This window comes from Ranitomeya variabilis, chromosome 1 (genome assembly GCF_051348905.1).
Source record: "Ranitomeya variabilis isolate aRanVar5 chromosome 1, aRanVar5.hap1, whole genome shotgun sequence".
NCBI classification, from domain to species: domain Eukaryota; kingdom Metazoa; phylum Chordata; class Amphibia; order Anura; family Dendrobatidae; genus Ranitomeya; species Ranitomeya variabilis.
Window position 1 is genome coordinate 643,240,323 of NC_135232.1, and position 18,213 is coordinate 643,258,535.

The 18,213-nt window shown below is 43.3% G+C and overlaps 1 protein-coding gene across 1 annotated transcript in view; it reads left to right on the plus strand.

The window, feature by feature from the left end:
- The first annotated feature begins 12,108 nt into the window (after positions 1-12,108).
- Positions 12,109-18,213, plus strand: part of TTBK2 (tau tubulin kinase 2) — a 111,387-nt gene continuing 105,282 nt past the window's right edge. Inside the window, exon 1 of the mRNA XM_077261563.1 lies at positions 12,109-12,248. Within this exon, the coding sequence (XP_077117678.1) occupies positions 12,239-12,248 (10 nt within the window). The 5' untranslated portion in view covers positions 12,109-12,238. The remainder of the gene's footprint in view (positions 12,249-18,213) is intronic.

Below are 18,213 nucleotides of genomic sequence, written 5' to 3' on the forward strand. Positions count from 1 at the left end.
TTAATATGACAAAGTATCTTGCAACTGATGGCTGCAAAGTTCTCTGCTCCTTTGTTTGGCTGGAAGAGCTGGGCACTGGTTCATTGGTTTAGATGCAGTCTTTCTCATCCACTGCTTTCAGTACTTCTGGATGAAAGCGCTGTAAATGTCTCTTTAGATTAGAAGCTCTGGTAGGAGCATTTTTATCTTTGCCTGAATATGCACTGATCTTGGCTTCACAGCATTTGTTTTCGTCTGGATCATTTGTCATACACTGACAGACATAATGTTTTCTATCGAGTGATGGTGAAATGTTCAAATACAGCTGATTTAATGTGATGCTTCTTTGACATTCTCAGGTTTTTAATTCTGCATTCACAATCCAAATGACAATTATTTTTCCTAAAAACAATTGTACAAAATTATTGCCAGGTTGTACAACTGATATAGTGGTCAGTAATACTGTTATTCCTCATGTACTCACAGTTAACTGATGCAAAGTTTGTTGAAAGGATAATACTTCTTACAGTCTTCCTCTTCTGAGTAGCAGCTGTGAGATGCTTGGAAGATGCACACCTAGTAAACATCTAGTCTAGAGGAGGAGCTTTACTACAAGGAATTTGCAACACATTTTCACTTTCAGTTTCATACATTGTAAGTAGGGGGGTTGGGGCAGCATGAGGTTCACCAAGTATAAGGTTAGATAAGGGCAGTGGAGAACAGTGACACACAAGTAGTAAGAAATGTCTCTATCTCCAGCAGAACTGCTTATCACTGTTCTTCATAGTTTGATAGAACATGTATATTTGAGTAACATTTATAAAATTCATATGAAAGTTCAATTATTAAATATTAATACATTTTTTTTAAAGCTGGAGTCGGTACATTTTTACCTACTCTGACTCCGACTCCAACCAAAACTAACTCCGACTTCACAGCCCTGGTGGGTAATGTTGTTAACTATTTTGTGTCACATAACTCTCTCGTTTAACAGAATAAAAATTCAAAATTTGAAAATTGCAAAATTTTCGCCAAATTTCAATTTTTTTCACAAATAAACGCAAAAATTATCGACCTAAATTTACCACTAACATGAAGCCCAATATGTCACAAAAAAACACTCAGAACCGCTAAGATCCGTTGAAGCGTTTCTGAGTTATTACCTCATAAAGGGACACTGGTCAGAATTGCAAAAAACGGCCAGGTCATAATAGGCTGGGTCATTAAGAGGTTAATAGGCAGGAAAACAATCAAACTGGATAAAAAATAAAAACAAACTAGGCCTGCGCGTTTCGAGCACTATGGCTTTTAATTTAAGAGCCTTAGTGCTTGAAGTGCGTAGGCCTAGGGTGTTTATTTTTTCTCTTTTTGATATTTTAATAGTCGTAAACTCAAATCTGACTCCATAAAAAAAAAGTGGAGGGCACTTGGATGCTATCCGTGTGGTGTCCAGTTGTCATGTTTAATAGAAGCTCGACTTCAACATAAACAAAAAAATGACGAAATTCTGATGGTAAAAACTGACACACTGAGGAAAATCTGTCCCTTTTTTATTTTTTTTCTTGCGTACGAGAAAAATCACTGATGTCCGAATTAGCCCTTTTAAAAGGATTATCCTCATATTTTTAACTTGTATACATGGCTAAAAATGATTTTTGCAGCCAAAACTTAGCAAAATTTTGCCTTTTATAGCTTTTGTGTTGTACTGTCTGTTGCTAGCTGCAGAGTGAGTTATCTGAGAATCTGTCAGTGAGCTCATTCTGACAGTTTAATGCTAGTTTCTAACCCCTGTCTGTCTCTTTCTGAGCTGTTCTCAGCTGATTTAGGACAGACTGCATCAACGTTAAATGTGTCTGGATACAATGATCCTTTTTTTTTTATTTATTTTTATTTTTTTTTTTTAATTCAGTCATTGATTGTTATTCTTGTTCGGCACATCCAAAATAAAATCTGAGTACAATAATAAGAAAGTCTTGATCTGACTTTTTTTGAGAGATAAAGAAATACCAGAAACTTGGGTTTAAAGCCCAAGTGCAGAAATTGGGTTGACATAGCCGATACCAAGGGCAGGATCGATATATTTGGTCGCTTGTGCACAAAGTACATTCACATTCATAGAATTTATTCATCCCGATGGAACAAACTTTACATTAAAGAAACCGCGAGAACGAGAGTTCTGGAACATCAGAAATCAGTATGATAAAATGGACCTTGTAGCAGAGTGGGGAGCGTCCAATTCACTGTTACAAAGGTTTTGTCCCTCAGACAATTTTGAGTGTTCCTGATAGATTTTTTTTCATGCTGATTTCAGAAATGACTTCAGATCTTTCCTATCACGTAAGGTTTTTGAGAAATTATACGAAACATTATAATCTGTTATAATTCTAAAAACTCATATATGATCCTTTTCTGAAACAGTATATTCTGAATTTTCCACTGAAATAACAACATAAATCGCTGATCTACACATATGCAAGCACTTATGTGCCCGCAATAGGCGCGGTCGGAATCGCGATCCGCCCGCGCCTATTAGCTAGTTGAATGCTTCTGTCAAACTTACAGCGGCATTTAACAAGCACATCCGTCTGGATATGCGCGCAGCGGTGGCCCCCATCACATGATCGGGGGTCAGCGGGTGCGTTGGCATAACAACCAGAGGTCTCCTTGAGACCTCTATGGTTGTTGATGCCAGACTGCTATGAGCGCCACCCTGTGGTCAGCACTCATAGCAATGCTGTAATTCTAAAACACTAGCAAACAGAGAGCCGCACCGCCCTAATGCTAGAGCCACAGGTTATCGTGAGATGAGTAAAACCAGCTGGATGTCCGAGGCAAACATGGAGGTGCTTGCGTGGATATAGAAATATATCATGAAGTAATCAACAGCAGAAAAACGCCGTAGCACTCACCAAGTTGGCAGTTCAGAATTCCTTTATTGAATCCCGTGACCCGTGGAAGCGCTCTCCTTAGCGCGAAACGGCCGTCGTCTCGTCTGATATATTTTGCACTCCCCCACATCCCCGAGCCGTGAAGATGCCTCTCTGTGTGTGATTCAATAAAGGAATTCTGAACTGCCAACTTGGTGAGTGCTACGGCGTTTTTCTGCTGTTGATTACTTCATGCAATGCTGTAATTCTACTACATAGGGGCGATCTGAGCATCGCCTCTATGTAGCAGAGCCGATCAAGTTGTGCCAGCTTCGAGCCTCCCATGGAGACTATTGAAGCATGGCAAAAGTAAAAAAAAAAAATGTTTTTAAAAATATGAAAATTATATATAAAAAAAAAAAATTTCAAAGCACCCCCCTTTCGCCCCGTTCGAAATAAAACAATAAAAAAAGAAAACCTAAACCTATTTGGTATCGCCGCATTCAGAGTCGCCCGATCTATCAATAAAAAAAAGGATTAACCTGATCGCTAAACGGCGTAGCGAGAAAAAAATTTAAAAACGCCAGAATTACGTTTTTTTGGTAGCCGTGACATTTAATTAAAATGCAATAACGGGCAATCAAAAGAACGTATCTGCACAAAAGTGGTATCATTAAAAACGTCAGCTCGTCCCGCAAAAAATAAGCCCTCACACGGGAATATTGACGGAAAAATAAAAAAGTTATGGCTCTGGAAAGAAGGGGAGCGAAAATGAAAATTCGAAAAAAGCTCCGGTCATGAAGGGATTAAAAACCTTACGTGATACAGACTTTTGGAGCACATATTCCTGTTCAGCATATCAAAATCTACAAGATACAATAATATTTTCTCAGGGGACAAGAACTTCCCTGAAATTTGTTGGGCAGTGTTATTTCCAGATTTATTTTTTTCTTAATGAAACCAAATTACAAAAATGATTTTTAGTTTGAAATACATGACTTTTTAAGAAAAGTCTCCAGAAAGAGAAAATGTCCAGACCTATCAGTTTTACTCTGTGATAGCTGAGCTTGATAGTAAATTAGAAGTAAATTGCCAAATCCTTCTTTCAAGAGTCTCTGAAGTAATTGAGGTCTGTAGACTTGCTGGAGGCACTCGGAGCTTTTTCGTCTGTCAATGACAATAAAGGCTGATTATTATTATTTTTTTCTTCTCAGACTTGCTTATAGGCCTGTACTTTCTTGGCTCTGAAGCCGCCCATACACTTGAAGTAGTTGTTGGCTGACATCTATTCCTAATGATCCTCCCCCAGTACCCATGTATGCTCGGTTCGGCCAAGCATACATGTTTCCTGAATGGCCAGAAAATCGCTGCTAAAACACTCAGCTTATTTCTAAAGGACTGAGCATGTAAAATTCAACATGCCCAATCCTCTTTTACAACAAACTAGGCCAATTGAATGTCTGAAGAACATCTGATTCTTGTTTGAAGGTTGGAAAGTGCAGCGCCCCAGAGTCCTGGTCGTTGCAGTACTGTGGCTCCGCCACTAAGGGGAGCCATGGTGCGTTCGATGGCACTGAAGGAGTTCCTCCAATCAGGTATCACAGACACCAATATGTTTCACAGCTGGGCCTCCGGGGGGAGCTAAGGGTGCTATTCATTAGGCCACTCCCCACCATAGTGGGTAAACTGGGGGTCAGGCAGGAAGTTAGTGGAGAAAGCTGACTGGATTGAACGAAGCAACACCTAGTGAGAGAGGGTGTTGTGGAGGAAGAGACAGTAGGGTCTCTGCCAGGGGTGGGATCCTGGCAGAGGCTTGGCATTGAAAGAACGTAACGGGACCGTGCCTGCTCAGAATAGCGGCGGTGCCCTAAGAAAGGATTAGAAGCGAGATAGATTGTGCTGAGTGAGAAACGAAATCAAGCAGAAGGAGAATACCAGCAGGGGTTTTGTTGAAAGAGGCAGCACCTTGCTGAGGCGCATTACCGGTGGCCGGAACGCCGAGGGAGTGGAATAATATACAGCTTTAAGCCATACTCCAAACAGCGGCAGGACAGTCAGTCTCAGGCGGGCTGTCTACCACATATCACCTATGAAGTCTTGGGGGGCAATTGCGGGAGAGGGGCGTCTCTAGGGTCCCGGAAGAACTCCAGGCCTACCTGACAAACGGGTGCCGTTCTTACTGTAACATCAGGAAGGGACGGAAGATTAGCAGAAGATCAGTTAATCGAGTTGTGAGGGAACTTAAGAAACAGACACAACAGTTGTGGGGTACTTTCCGTAAGCACAGCAGGGAAGGACTACAACACAAAGCGCTAAGAAGGAAGGCACTGATTTCCACCTGTGAGGAGAACTCTGGAAGTGCCATTGGACCGGCCGGACTTGCGCAGCCTGGTGGACCGGATTCTGGACTGAGGACCGAGAGATCTCCAGTAAAGAGGTAAAGAGACTGCAACCTGGTGTCCTCGTTATTTACCGCGACCTGCACCCCACAACTGCACCGCTATACCACCGTTAACAGCACCTATTTGCAATGGACGTCCCCCACTGACAGACAGGGCCACGGACCGGGTCTAGCCCCCGTGACAACCCCAGGACTGAGATCCCAGAGGCCCGGCTCCGGGTACCCCTCGGCCCTGCGGCGGTGTGGGGGCGCTCCAAATCTTGGCGTCACGAACAGGATCTACTTAAGCCTGAAGAATCAGGTCATGTGTGCCTAGAGACTGTGATTTGTTGTGCATGAACTGTAGCTTTATTGAGAGACTGTGTGCTACCACTGACCAATAGAAGTTCCCGCCAAAAGCCGCCGCCATTGCTACTTTGGAGAAGGAGGGCGTGCTATGGGAGGAGACTACCAGAATGGCGCGAGAAATGGATACCGCCCTCTGCGCTTCGGGCTGCAAGGAGATGACCTGCCCCAAAGCAGAAGACAACCTCCTGATTTGCAACGGCGGGAAGCAGGAGATGGAGAAGCCCGACCTTGGAGAAATGGCGGAGTCAGGTGCATGCACTGCCACCGACTATCAGGCAGCGATGATGAACAGCAAGTGCCTGAGCGAGGAAGATGCGACTCCGGCTTGCCCCTCTTCACCGGAGACGGACTTATGTCCCCTGCAGCCGGAGGGCCTGAAACTCCTGGAGCAGATAGCAGAGCTGAGTCCACCAACCCTGACCTTGGAGTCCGTGGAGGAGGAACCACAGCGAGCGGAGCAGCGTTCGGGGGCCGCATCGGAAGAGCTGCGGTCCGGGCTGCGGCCGACTCCAGCGTTCTCGTCAATGGATCAGATCGACATCGGTGGAACCACATCAGGTGTAGGTACGGAAGATACCCCTGCCTCCCCGCTCGATCCCGCTCCCGCGACCGACCCCCTTCACAACAGTAGCTGCCTCTTGATGGCGGGAATGGTGGCATCATCCCTCGAAGTAATGAAGGGTCTGGTATCCCCGCCACCGACCGCAATGGGAGAGTTCCTAGATGTGAGCTCGGAGGGAGTGATTCTCCGGTGGGAGGCCCCCCCGGATTGAGCCGAATGGGGTTTGGAGAAGAGGTCACGCCATTGCCGTGCTCACTTGGGAGCAATATAAGCAGTGCCTGATTTCCCAATGGAAAGACTGGAAAGAGATGGGACAAACCCCCGCCGCATCAGCCGTGAACCAGGGTCTGAAGCCTGTACGGTCAGGAGATACCCGCCATCGGAGTGCCCAGGAAGGGTGTGCCCGTAACGTTCGCCGACGTGGACCTGAGAGAGTGTCATCTACTACTTCAGCTGTGATTGAACCAAATGTAGCAGAGCTTACCAACATTGCCACTGCACATGTCATTGCAGCAACTGAGCTGGCAGCTAGGATCCGTCTTCAGGTTCAGGCATCAAGCGGTCTGACTGCACCGGGAAGACCCACCAGTGACACTGGCGCGACATTAGCCGGGAGCCAGGGGCCAAGGCCACCTGAGCAAGAGTAAACCTCGGAAACCTGAAAATGTAAATAGTTACTGTTTGTTCTTTAAGTTGCTGCTAAACCCGTCCAGGGTAAACTTTAAAAAGGTGACCCCTTTGTTGACCCGGGGTCACTATTGTTGTTTTCTTGAAGTTTTGCACAAAGTTACACAAACTGCGAAATCATGGACTGTGCATGATTTGAACTTTCTTGTAAATAGTTTGCACCTTCTTAAAGGTGCTTCCTACTGGTTTTGTTTAAAGACATTTTGCGAAGATACCATTCCGGAGCCTTTGCATGGACTGGTAGGCTGAGAAGAAGAGCTACCTCAGAAAGACTTGATCTCCTCTTAAAGGGGAGGTTAGAATTGAACTTGAAAGTGATACTGTTTTAGAACAGTAATGTCGAGATAATGCTTTGAAGGAAATGTAACTGTTTTTCATGGAAAAGTTATGTGTGTTTAATTTGTTTAAAATGTGAGACCTAGATAATGTTCTTTGAAGAGAAAGATGCAGAAAGCCCGTAGGGGTAGATGTAGAGTTCCGTTTAACTAAAAGTAAAGAAGTAATAACGAATGTGAGGATAGAAGGTAAACCCTGCGTCCCCATAGAAAGTTAGTTCGTTACTAAGGACAGAAAGTAGACCCGTAGGGGTTAGTGAGTGAGTCCTTATAGGAGCCAAGTAGAGTGGGCTCCATGCTCTCAAATTGAAAGGAATGTTATGTCTATACTATGTATAGTAGAGAAAGGCAGTAGGCCCTGGCTGAACGGGGCGGTCCTGTAAAAGAAAGGAGAGGCAGTAGGTCTGGTGCCATAGGGACAGGCGGTCCTGCAGGTTCAAAGTAGGAGAATGTGAAGTTACCTTGCCCTGTAATGTGATTATAGGAAGGCCTTTGATAAACTAAGAGTGTATGTTTCTTAAAGGCAATGTTAATTTATTGTTCCAGCATTTGCGCTTAGTAGAATACCCGGTTGGGTAATGAGAGTTAATTGTAGCCTGTTGCTATGATATTTGATTATGTTTTGTAACGTTAAAGTGTCCTCACCTCCCATAAAGGGAAGCCTGTTCAAGTATGCTTATTGTTTTGCACTCAACAAATTTGTATGTCTTTTTGCTAACCTGTATTGTTGTTTTCTTCCCAGTCCCGGAGTACTGTGTTTAACCAGGGGGGAGTGCAGCGCCCCAGAGTCCTGGTCGTTGCAGTACTGTGGCTCCGCCACTAAGGGGAGCCATGGTGCGTTCGATGGCACTGAAGGAGTTCCTCCAATCAGGTATCACAGACACCAATATGTTTCACAGCTGGGCCTCCGGGGGGAGCTAAGGGTGCTATTCATTAGGCCACTCCCCACCATAGTGGGTAAACTGGGGGTCAGGCAGGAAGTTAGTGGAGAAAGCTGACTGGATTGAACGAAGCAACACCTAGTGAGAGAGGGTGTTGTGGAGGAAGAGACAGTAGGGTCTCTGCCAGGGGTGGGATCCTGGCAGAGGCTTGGCATTGAAAGAACGTAACGGGACCGTGCCTGCTCAGAATAGCGGCGGTGCCCTAAGAAAGGATTAGAAGCGAGATAGATTGTGCTGAGTGAGAAACGAAATCAAGCAGAAGGAGAATACCAGCAGGGGTTTTGTTGAAAGAGGCAGCACCTTGCTGAGGCGCATTACCGGTGGCCGGAACGCCGAGGGAGTGGAATAATATACAGCTTTAAGCCATACTCCAAACAGCGGCAGGACAGTCAGTCTCAGGCGGGCTGTCTACCACATATCACCTATGAAGTCTTGGGGGGCAATTGCGGGAGAGGGGCGTCTCTAGGGTCCCGGAAGAACTCCAGGCCTACCTGACAAACGGGTGCCGTTCTTACTGTAACATCAGGAAGGGACGGAAGATTAGCAGAAGATCAGTTAATCGAGTTGTGAGGGAACTTAAGAAACAGACACAACAGTTGTGGGGTACTTTCCGTAAGCACAGCAGGGAAGGACTACAACACAAAGCGCTAAGAAGGAAGGCACTGATTTCCACCTGTGAGGAGAACTCTGGAAGTGCCATTGGACCGGCCGGACTTGCGCAGCCTGGTGGACCGGATTCTGGACTGAGGACCGAGAGATCTCCAGTAAAGAGGTAAAGAGACTGCAACCTGGTGTCCTCGTTATTTACCGCGACCTGCACCCCACAACTGCACCGCTATACCACCGTTAACAGCACCTATTTGCAATGGACGTCCCCCACTGACAGACAGGGCCACGGACCGGGTCTAGCCCCCGTGACAACCCCAGGACTGAGATCCCAGAGGCCCGGCTCCGGGTACCCCTCGGCCCTGCGGCGGTGTGGGGGCGCTCCAAAAGTCCTACCCAATTCAGCAGGTTTTGGCAACCTTAAAGTGGCCATACACATTCAGTAGCTGACGGCCAGCAGCTATTTCTCTAACCTCACCATACACATGCATTCTGTCACAAGTTTACCACAACAGAGAGGTTCCAGATGACAGCAGCATCTGGTTTCTACTACTCCTGCACTGATTAGAAGCACTTCACCTTCATATAAACGGTGCAGGTTTCTTTTAGCAGTTTATGGGTTATCTGCCCAGTTGAGAGCTCCTTCAAGCTTTCCTGCGTTAAGGCTCTCAGCTGTGCACTGTTAGCCGCTCCACTCTCCTATATATTTTGGAGCCTAGCTTCATGCTGCATGATTAGGAGATGGTGGTTTGGGGTTCATGTTTGAGAAGGTGTCTGGTGGGTGGATTTTTCTTAGACTGTTGCTAGATATTGGGTGTGTTCTAATTCCCCTCCTTCTCCAACTTTGTTTTAACCCCATCCTCCACTCCCTGTTGTTTACGTCTGCTGTTTATGTGAGTATATTTGTATGATTGGTATTTTCCTTTATCCCTGCTTGTTTTACCTTGTTAGTCTGGTTGGTGTGTTACGGTACACTACTACTCCCCTCTTCCCTGGGTGGAGGAGTGACACAGGCTCAGGGGGATAAGGCAAGGTACATAGCACCAGCATCTCCACCACCAGAAGTATTCTGGGGCAGGGCGAGCTAGCGTTAGGGATATGAAGGGAGCCCCTTGTCCCAGGAGTCGTGACACATGCTCAGTGCAGCCGAGCATGCATTTGTTTTGAATAGGGCCAGAAGTAACCTGTTTCCAGACATTTCCCAAGACAGATCCCTTAAGAATATCATATTTGACATATAACATATGCTATAGGCCAAGCATCGTAAGCTTTCTGCTGGTCATACCAAGAGAGGCAGTTTTTTTTTCTTTGTATGGCCACCTTTATTGTCTGATCACAACAATGAGTTTTCCATATCTTTTGTCTAACTATTCTGGAAATCCAGGGGCAAACTATGGTACATATTCAGATCCAGATAGATCACCCCAAGAAAAAGTCCAATTTCCAAGTATTTACTAGGCAATCAAGAGGCCTCCTGTAGATGGCTCGTCTCATATACCAGGAAAGGCCCCAAAGTCTACAAGAACTAACCTTCTTATAAAGGGCATCTGAGAATTCACCTGTCTGCTACATATTGGTGCAAGGTTTTCTCCTACAATAGTAAGCCTAGCCGTGCCGTGACCACAGCGCTCAAAGCTCTGTGATGGATTTGCTCTGATCTGGTGTTTGCTGCGGTTGTCAGGTCGTTCTTCCTGGAGATGTAGAAATGTCACCACATGGGTTCTTCTGAGACCTGAAGACAATAAAACAAGAGAGCCTCACGTGGTCAATATATATGATGTGTTGAAGGCGGAAAAAAAATTGTCATCTGTCAGTCTCTGGGTACGCGCAAACAGAGAATTTTGGATCAAATCCTTTCCAAAATCCTTCTCAAATAACTTCAAAATTCTATACACTTTTGCTGTTCAAATGATGAGTTTTTCTGTAACTTTGCAAGAGCAGAAAAATTTCTCTGAAAACCATAGCTTTTCCTGAAGTGGTTTCTGGGTGAAGAAACACATGTGGTTCTTGAAAGCCATTGTGCTTGCAGAGTCTTTCTGTTGAGTTTACGGAGCAGAAACTCAACACTTTTTAGAGGCTTTAAGATTTATTGCTTTTTTAAAGGAGCACCTCAGTGATTTTTTTTTTTCTCTCCCCTTGTTAGCAATCATTCGTGTATGTATGATGAGCGCAGCAATATTGTCATGTGTGAATGTTCGCAGTAATTTACTTACTCGTTGCCGTCCTCTGCCGTTTTCAGCATAGCTCTGGTATTGCGTAACTGCATTTGTAACTCACCGATTAATTATCTTCTGTGCAGTGCAGAGGTCAATTTGTACATTTTCTCATTGTAAGTCGAGTCTCATACACTTAAAATGAGAAAGTCACTGCCATTTATCACTGAATAGAATTTGTCATCCATCAGGTGTCAAATACGGTTGTGTGATACTGGTTCTCCGCTGAAAACTGCAGACGACAGCGACCGATAAGTGAATTACTGCGCTCATTACACACACACATATGATGGCTGAAAAATGGAGAAATTTTGTAAAAAAAAAAAATTGCTCCTTTAAACTTGCGCCTTGAGATACTAACACTTTTTTGTTTTTGTTTACAGTTCCGTTGCCTAGGAGACTGACCACCGCTTCTGTCCATCATTTGTCCAAAATTAGGAGGTTACAGTATGCGTTAACGCTACTGCCCAGCTTCAAAAGCAGGCTTACATCCACAATAGAAAAGAGCTTGTAAGCCCTGCTCGTTTTCTGTTGTTCAACAGTGTTGGTCGGTCTCCAAGACAACGAACTGTGAACAAGTTTTCATATCTCAAGAATGGCTGAATTTTTTTAAGAATCAGTAAATTGCAAAAACTCTTTGATATATCGTATAGAAAATGGGTATCTTAGAAAGCCACAACCCCTTTAAGTGCAAATGATAGATTCCTGACACTTGGAGTAAGTTGCACCCAGCATATGCAAAAAGAGTTTCCTTTTGCACCCTTTTCTTGCATATTCCTTCTTATCTAAGGGAAATAATCTACTGCTCTTTGGTTTGCTATAAAAAAATATACTGGTAAATATACATTTATTTTTTTATTTTTTACAATTTCCGCCTTTTGATGATATGTATACTTTAGTCATAGGCTTAAAGCGCGATATGAGCAAAGCCTGATAAACTCTTCTGCCCCATAGTATATCTAGATTTTCCCCTGCCTTATTTAACCAAGGTTACAACGCCTGTCAAGGTACGAACAAGGGGCAATAAACTGTCCTAAATGGGGAATAAAACTGACTTTTAATGTTTTTGCAATTTATTTTTATTTTTCTATTAAAATAAACCTCTGCTCTAGAAGATTATTAATAAAAAATGTATTTTCCCTCTTTTCCCTGTAGCCACTGGGTAGATGGATGTCGCCCTTGGGAGCCCGATGATCTCCGGTGACACGAGTTCTGCGTAGCAGCTCCAGCACCAAGTGCAATGAGTGGGGGAGGGGAGCAGCCGGATATCCTCAACGTGGGGGTCCTAGTGAAAGAAAGATGGAAAGTGGTAAGTAAATTCAACTTGGAATGTTACCTCAACCGCATCATAGATTTGTGGACCCTCCTTATTCTTACCTTCAGTCTCTCCCCTCTCAAGGCATGGGAGCGATTTAGTGTTTTCCTGAATTTAGAGTCAGCATAAAATAGGCATAGCATTGGGGTCCTGGGCTCAAATCCCACCAAGGACAACATCTGCAAGGACTTTGTATGTGCTCCCCGTGTTTGCATGGGGGTACTCCGGTTTCCACACATACTCATAGGGATTCTAGATTGTGAGCCCCAATGGGGACAGTGATGATGATGTCTGTAAAACACCTTACAATTAATGGTGCTATATAACAGAGAACAATTGTCGATGTTTTAGACATATTGAGACATGCTGCTATACTTTTCAATACATCTCCCATTGAAAATGATGGAGGAAAAAAAAAGTTTGTAGGCCGAGTAAACAAAATTGATATAGTCCAAGCTTGCGCCACTCCAGTCTTGACAGAGTAAATGCTGCCTAATTCATTAAGAGGCACACAGCACTTAAAGAATGTTGCTCCTCTAGTAAGTGGCATGCGCCTCCTGAGTGCTGTACCAGAAATGCTATTCCAGCCAGAGACAGGAGTAGCATTCCTGGTGTAGAAACCGATGTCAGATATAGGCAGACGTAGCTACTTTCCCTCCCCCCACCCTTGTCCCACCTGGATCCTCTCAGTCCACCCATTTTGGCGGAGCTGTTCCAAAGTGGCATGAAAGCGCCACAAGTCATAAAATGCTTGCACCACTCTAATGGCAGAAAAGCCTTGATAAATTGGCCCCCTAAATCTTTAATAGTTTTTTGGGGGTAAAAAAAAAATGTATGTACAAGGAAGGAAAAACAGTAAATAAAACCTGCAATACAAAGTAAAGAAAGACAAAGCATGCTCTAATATATATATTTTCTGTGTTTTTTTTTTTGCTTACTATGTTCTGTCCATTATGGATAATGAATATACGTTTGAACCGAGTGCGGAGTGCACTGTATAAATATTAATGAGCTTTGCTGGCTTATTGGGAAGATGAGCTGAGATTTCCTCCCCCTCTTTATCTGAGATGGCGCACTTGTCATGGATGGTGGCAGCTGTGATTGGAACATTACATTGTAGGAATAGGGGTATAGTTCGGCCCCATGGCGGTATCTAAAATCCACAGGGTAGAAATCTGCACACTTTCCAGCCGAGCAGCGGTCAGGTTTGGAGTTCACTTTCTTGCACTATTTTACTCTTGGATAGTATAACTGTTCCTTTCTGTTATTTGCTTTTCCCTTTAAATTGTTAAATGACTTCAGTGTTCAGCAAGGGTGAACAAAGGGATTGGACATGGCAGTGCCCAGTGGATCAGCAGCTGCTGGCACTGTGTCTGGTCTTCTTGTGTTTGAGTTTTTGCCAGAGCTCCAGTTTCTTCTCCAACTTCCAAAAACCTCTAAAATTGGCTAAGTGGCTCCTTGTGAAATTTGCCCCCGTGTGTGGTCTTGTCTGGCCAACCATGGCTCTCCTAATAAAGTAATACCTTGCGATTTCTGTTCTCCTGGCATGTAGTTGTTTTAGGGCACCTTTTCTTAGATGACTGTGTTTTGACGTTCCTCTGTTGTTCTCCCTGGAAATGTACTAAGTAGTGATGAGCGAGTGTACTCGTTGCTCGGGTTTTCCTGAGCACACTCGGGTGGTTTCCGAATATTTATAACTGCTCTGAGATTAAGTTTTCATTGCCTCAGCTTCATGATTTGCGGCTACTAGCCAGCTTGAACACATGTGGGGATTCCCTAGCAACCAGGCAAGCCTCACATGTACTCAGCCTGGCTAGTAGCTGTAAATCATTCAGATGCGGCTATGAAAACTAAATCTCCGAACACTAACAAATACTCGGAGACCACCCAAGCGTGCTCGGGAAAACCTGAGCAACGAGTACACTCGCTCATCACTAGCACTAAAACATTGACAGCTGGGTGTTACCTTTCCCAGGGTCAGAAATGTTCTAATAGGTCATTGTTAGAGGTTGCAGGAATACGCCTCTTTAACAATGGAAGTGTTAATTTGTGTATATATTTCCATGGAAAGTAACAGAGGAATGAAACAAGGCAGAGCTTTTCATAAGAAAAGGGGAAAAAAATACGCTAAATTGTTTCATGCAGGAATTTACTTACTCTACATGTTTTACAGATTTCAGGTCCTCGTAGAAAATGTAATAGTGATGGAATAGTGAGGTTGTTTTAATTTCAACTCAAGCATCGGGATGGGCAGTATAATAATCGAGTGCTTTCTCTGTCTCCACATTGTGGTGGATTCAGTGACCTAAACTGTGCAAATTTACCGTGTACTGTTCAGACTGATGGAAGAAAATCTATGCAAAGTAAGGAATAGTTAAATGCAAATGGTCCACGGGAGAAGATCTGTCACTCAACAGGGAAATCCTAATCCTGAGAGTTTTGCATAGAGCACAATGTTTGGGTCAGAGCATCGAAAGACATTTTCCTTTCTATTTGAAATGTAAGCGATTGTTCGAAAATTACCTGTTGTTGAAATCAGTTTTTTGTGTAATATATAATCTCAGCATCTGTAAAAAAAATTAGAAATCTCTAAATTTTCACACTTTTTTTTTACACTCTAATTCCCTGTTTCAGGAAACAACACATGTACATAGCCACAATGAGCAGATTCAGACCCTATGTTTTGTATTGATGCATCAAATGAGCATGTGCAAAAGTCATTGTGAAGTGTGGAGGAGCAGAATCTGCTGTGATATCTCCTGTTGTCATAGGTGGATCCTGTGTTATCAGTCTTCATACAGGAAGAGGTGAGCTATGACATGTGAATGGCGGATCCTGTGTCATCTACTGTATATAGAGGTGTCATCCGTTATTGTGAAGGGTGAGGAGTGACATTGCCTATTGTGAATGTTGGAACCTGTGTTATCTACTGTGTATAGAGGTGTTTTTAGTCATTGTACAGGAGAGGGAGGAGGTAAGCTGCAACATCACGTATTGTAAATGGTGGATCCTGTGTTATGTACTGTATATAGAGATGTTGTCAGTCATTGTACAGGAGGGGGAGGTGAGCGGTGACATCACATTTTGTGAATGGTGGATCTGGATCCTCTGTAATTTGCTGAATATAGAAGTTTTATCAGTTATTGTGCAGGCTGAGGAGGAGGTGAGCTTTGACATCTCCTATTGTGAATGGTGGAAACCGTGATGTTTACTGGTAATATACAGTTGTGCTCAAAAGTTTACATCCCCCTGCAGATTTTTTTGCTTTCTTGGTCTTTATTCAGAGAATATAAATGATAACACCAAAACTTTTTCTCCACTCATGGCTATTGATTGGGTGAAGCCATTTATTGTCAAACTACTGTGTTTTCTCTTTTTAAATCATAATGACAACCCAAAACATCCAAATGACCCTGATCAAAAGTTTATATACCCTGGTGATTTTGGCCTGATAACATGCACAAAAGTTGACACAAATGGGTTTAAATGGCCACTAAAGGTAACATCCTCACCTGTGAGCTGTGTGCTTGTAATCAGTGTGTGTGCATAAAAGCTGAGTGAGTTTCTGGGATCCAGACACTCTTGCATCTTTCTTCCAGCCACTGATGTGGCTGGATTGTGAGTCATGGGGAAAGCAAAAGAATTGTCAACGGATCTACAAGAAAAGGTAGTTGAACTGTATAAAACAGGAAAGGGATACAAAAAGATATCCAAGGAATTGATAATGCCAGTCAGCAGCATTCAAACTGTGATTAACAAATGGAAAATCAGTGGCTCTGTAAAAACAAAACCACAGTCAGGTAGACCAACAAAAATGTCAACTGCAACTGCCAGGAAAATTGTTTCAGATGCAATGAAAAACTCACAAATAACATTTGTTATTATAATAACATAGCTGAAATACAGGACTCTCTGAAAACTAGCGGTGTGGCTGTTTCAAGATGCACAATAAGGAGGCACTTGAAGAAAAATGGGCTGCATGGTCGAGTCGCCAGAAGAAAGCCATTACTGCGCAAATGCCACAAAGTATTTCTCCTACAATACGCAAAACAACACAGACACAAGCCTCAAAACTTCTGGAACAAGGTAATTTGGAATGAGGAGACAATATTGAACTTTTTGGCCACAACCATAACGTTACATTTGGAGAGTGGTTAACAAGGCCTATGTTGAAAGGAACACCATTCCTACTGTAAAGCACGGAGGTGGATCGCTGATGTTTTAGGGGGGTGTGAGCTACAAAGGCACAGGAAACTTGGTCAAAGTTGAAGGAAAGATGAATGCAGCACGTTATCAGCAAATACTGGGGACAAATTTGCACTCATCAGCCCGGAAGATGCGCACGGGACGTACGTGGACATTCCAAAATGACAACGATCTAAAACACAAGGCCAAGCCGACCTGTCATTGGCTACAGTAAAACAAAGTGAAGGTTCTGGAGTGGCCATCTCAGTCTCCTGACCTCAATATCATTGAGCCACTCTGGGGATATCTCAAGCGCGCTGTTCATGCTAGACAGCCCAGGAACTGGAGGCTTTTTGCCAAGAAGAGTGGACAGCTTTACCATCTGAGAAAATAAAGAACCTCATCCACAACTACCACAAAAGACTTCAAGCTGTCATTGATGTTAGAGGGGGCAATACATGGTATTAAGAAATGGGGTATGTGAACTTTTGATCAGGGTCATTTGCATGTTTTAGGTTGTCATTATGATTTAAATGACCATGAGCGGAGAAAAAGTTTTGGTGTTATCATACATATTCTCTGAAAAAAGGCCAAGAAAGCAAAAATTCTGCCGGGGTATTTAAACTTTTGAGCACAACTGTATGGCAGATATATCCATTTATAGTCAACCTTTTATCAACCATTATGTGATTAGACCCATTGTGGAGTTTAACTTGATTGGAGCAAAAAAAAAAAAAAAAAAAATTATTTTGGTGCATAAGTTAGTAGATGTGAGCTGTACATTTGTTGTCGTATTTATTGTTTGTTTTTTTTTGTTTTTTTTTTAATGGTTCTGTGCAGGTCGGTATAGATGAGGTCACAGTACAGTCGATGATGGCAGGAGTTGACATCTGGATAGTTTTAGTAGAAAGCAAACCTGGTCTATCTCCAGCAATGTACATAATATCCCAATACCCATGAGACGTTCAGCTGTTGTATCTGGGGAAATTCAGGAGAAATGTATATGTGCAGATGGCTCTTTTAAATTGAATGGTTCTTGGCAGGAAGCATTTGTCATGGGACCCCGCTAATGGGGTGCGGAGCCTTCCTAAGGAGCGCTGCCTTCTCCATATGAGGCAAGCTAAATCCTAGCACTTAGGAGTAGATACAAATGCGTAGATTGTCATTAATGTCAGTACTAATTGTAACCAACAGCCAATTAGTTTTCCAATGCAAGTTCTAATATCCAGTTCTGAAATTATGATAAATGTATCCATAAATATAAATGTTTTATTTGTTAATATTTGTGTTTCCTTTTTATTTCCAGTCTTCAAATTGTTTGTGTTTTGTATTTTCTAAATAATTTATTAAAGGCAAAAGTAAAATAAAATAAAATGTGCATCTATACGCAATGTTAAATCCAAGTTACATTCTCTGGCCTTAATCCGGGTCGTTCTTTGCCCTGAATAATGCACTGTCTTTGTTGGCCCCAGATTGATCTGAGAAACGATCAGTGAGCTCCTTTTCGTAGTTTATCCATCTTTTTCTGAGTTCCTCTCTGCTGATTTATGACCACATCAAAGTTCAGCTGTTTCATTTGGTCTGTGTTCATAAAGCAGCATAGAGACGTTCAGAAACAAAAATGGATTTGGAGCTCATTGTTAAATCCACAGCCAACAAAGCATTGTCGTCCTTGTCCCCCATTTCTTATCAATACAGACACCCCCTTTAATCTTTTCCCGATGTGTGACCTACATGTAGGGGTGTATGAAGAGCATTTCAGAGAACGCCACCA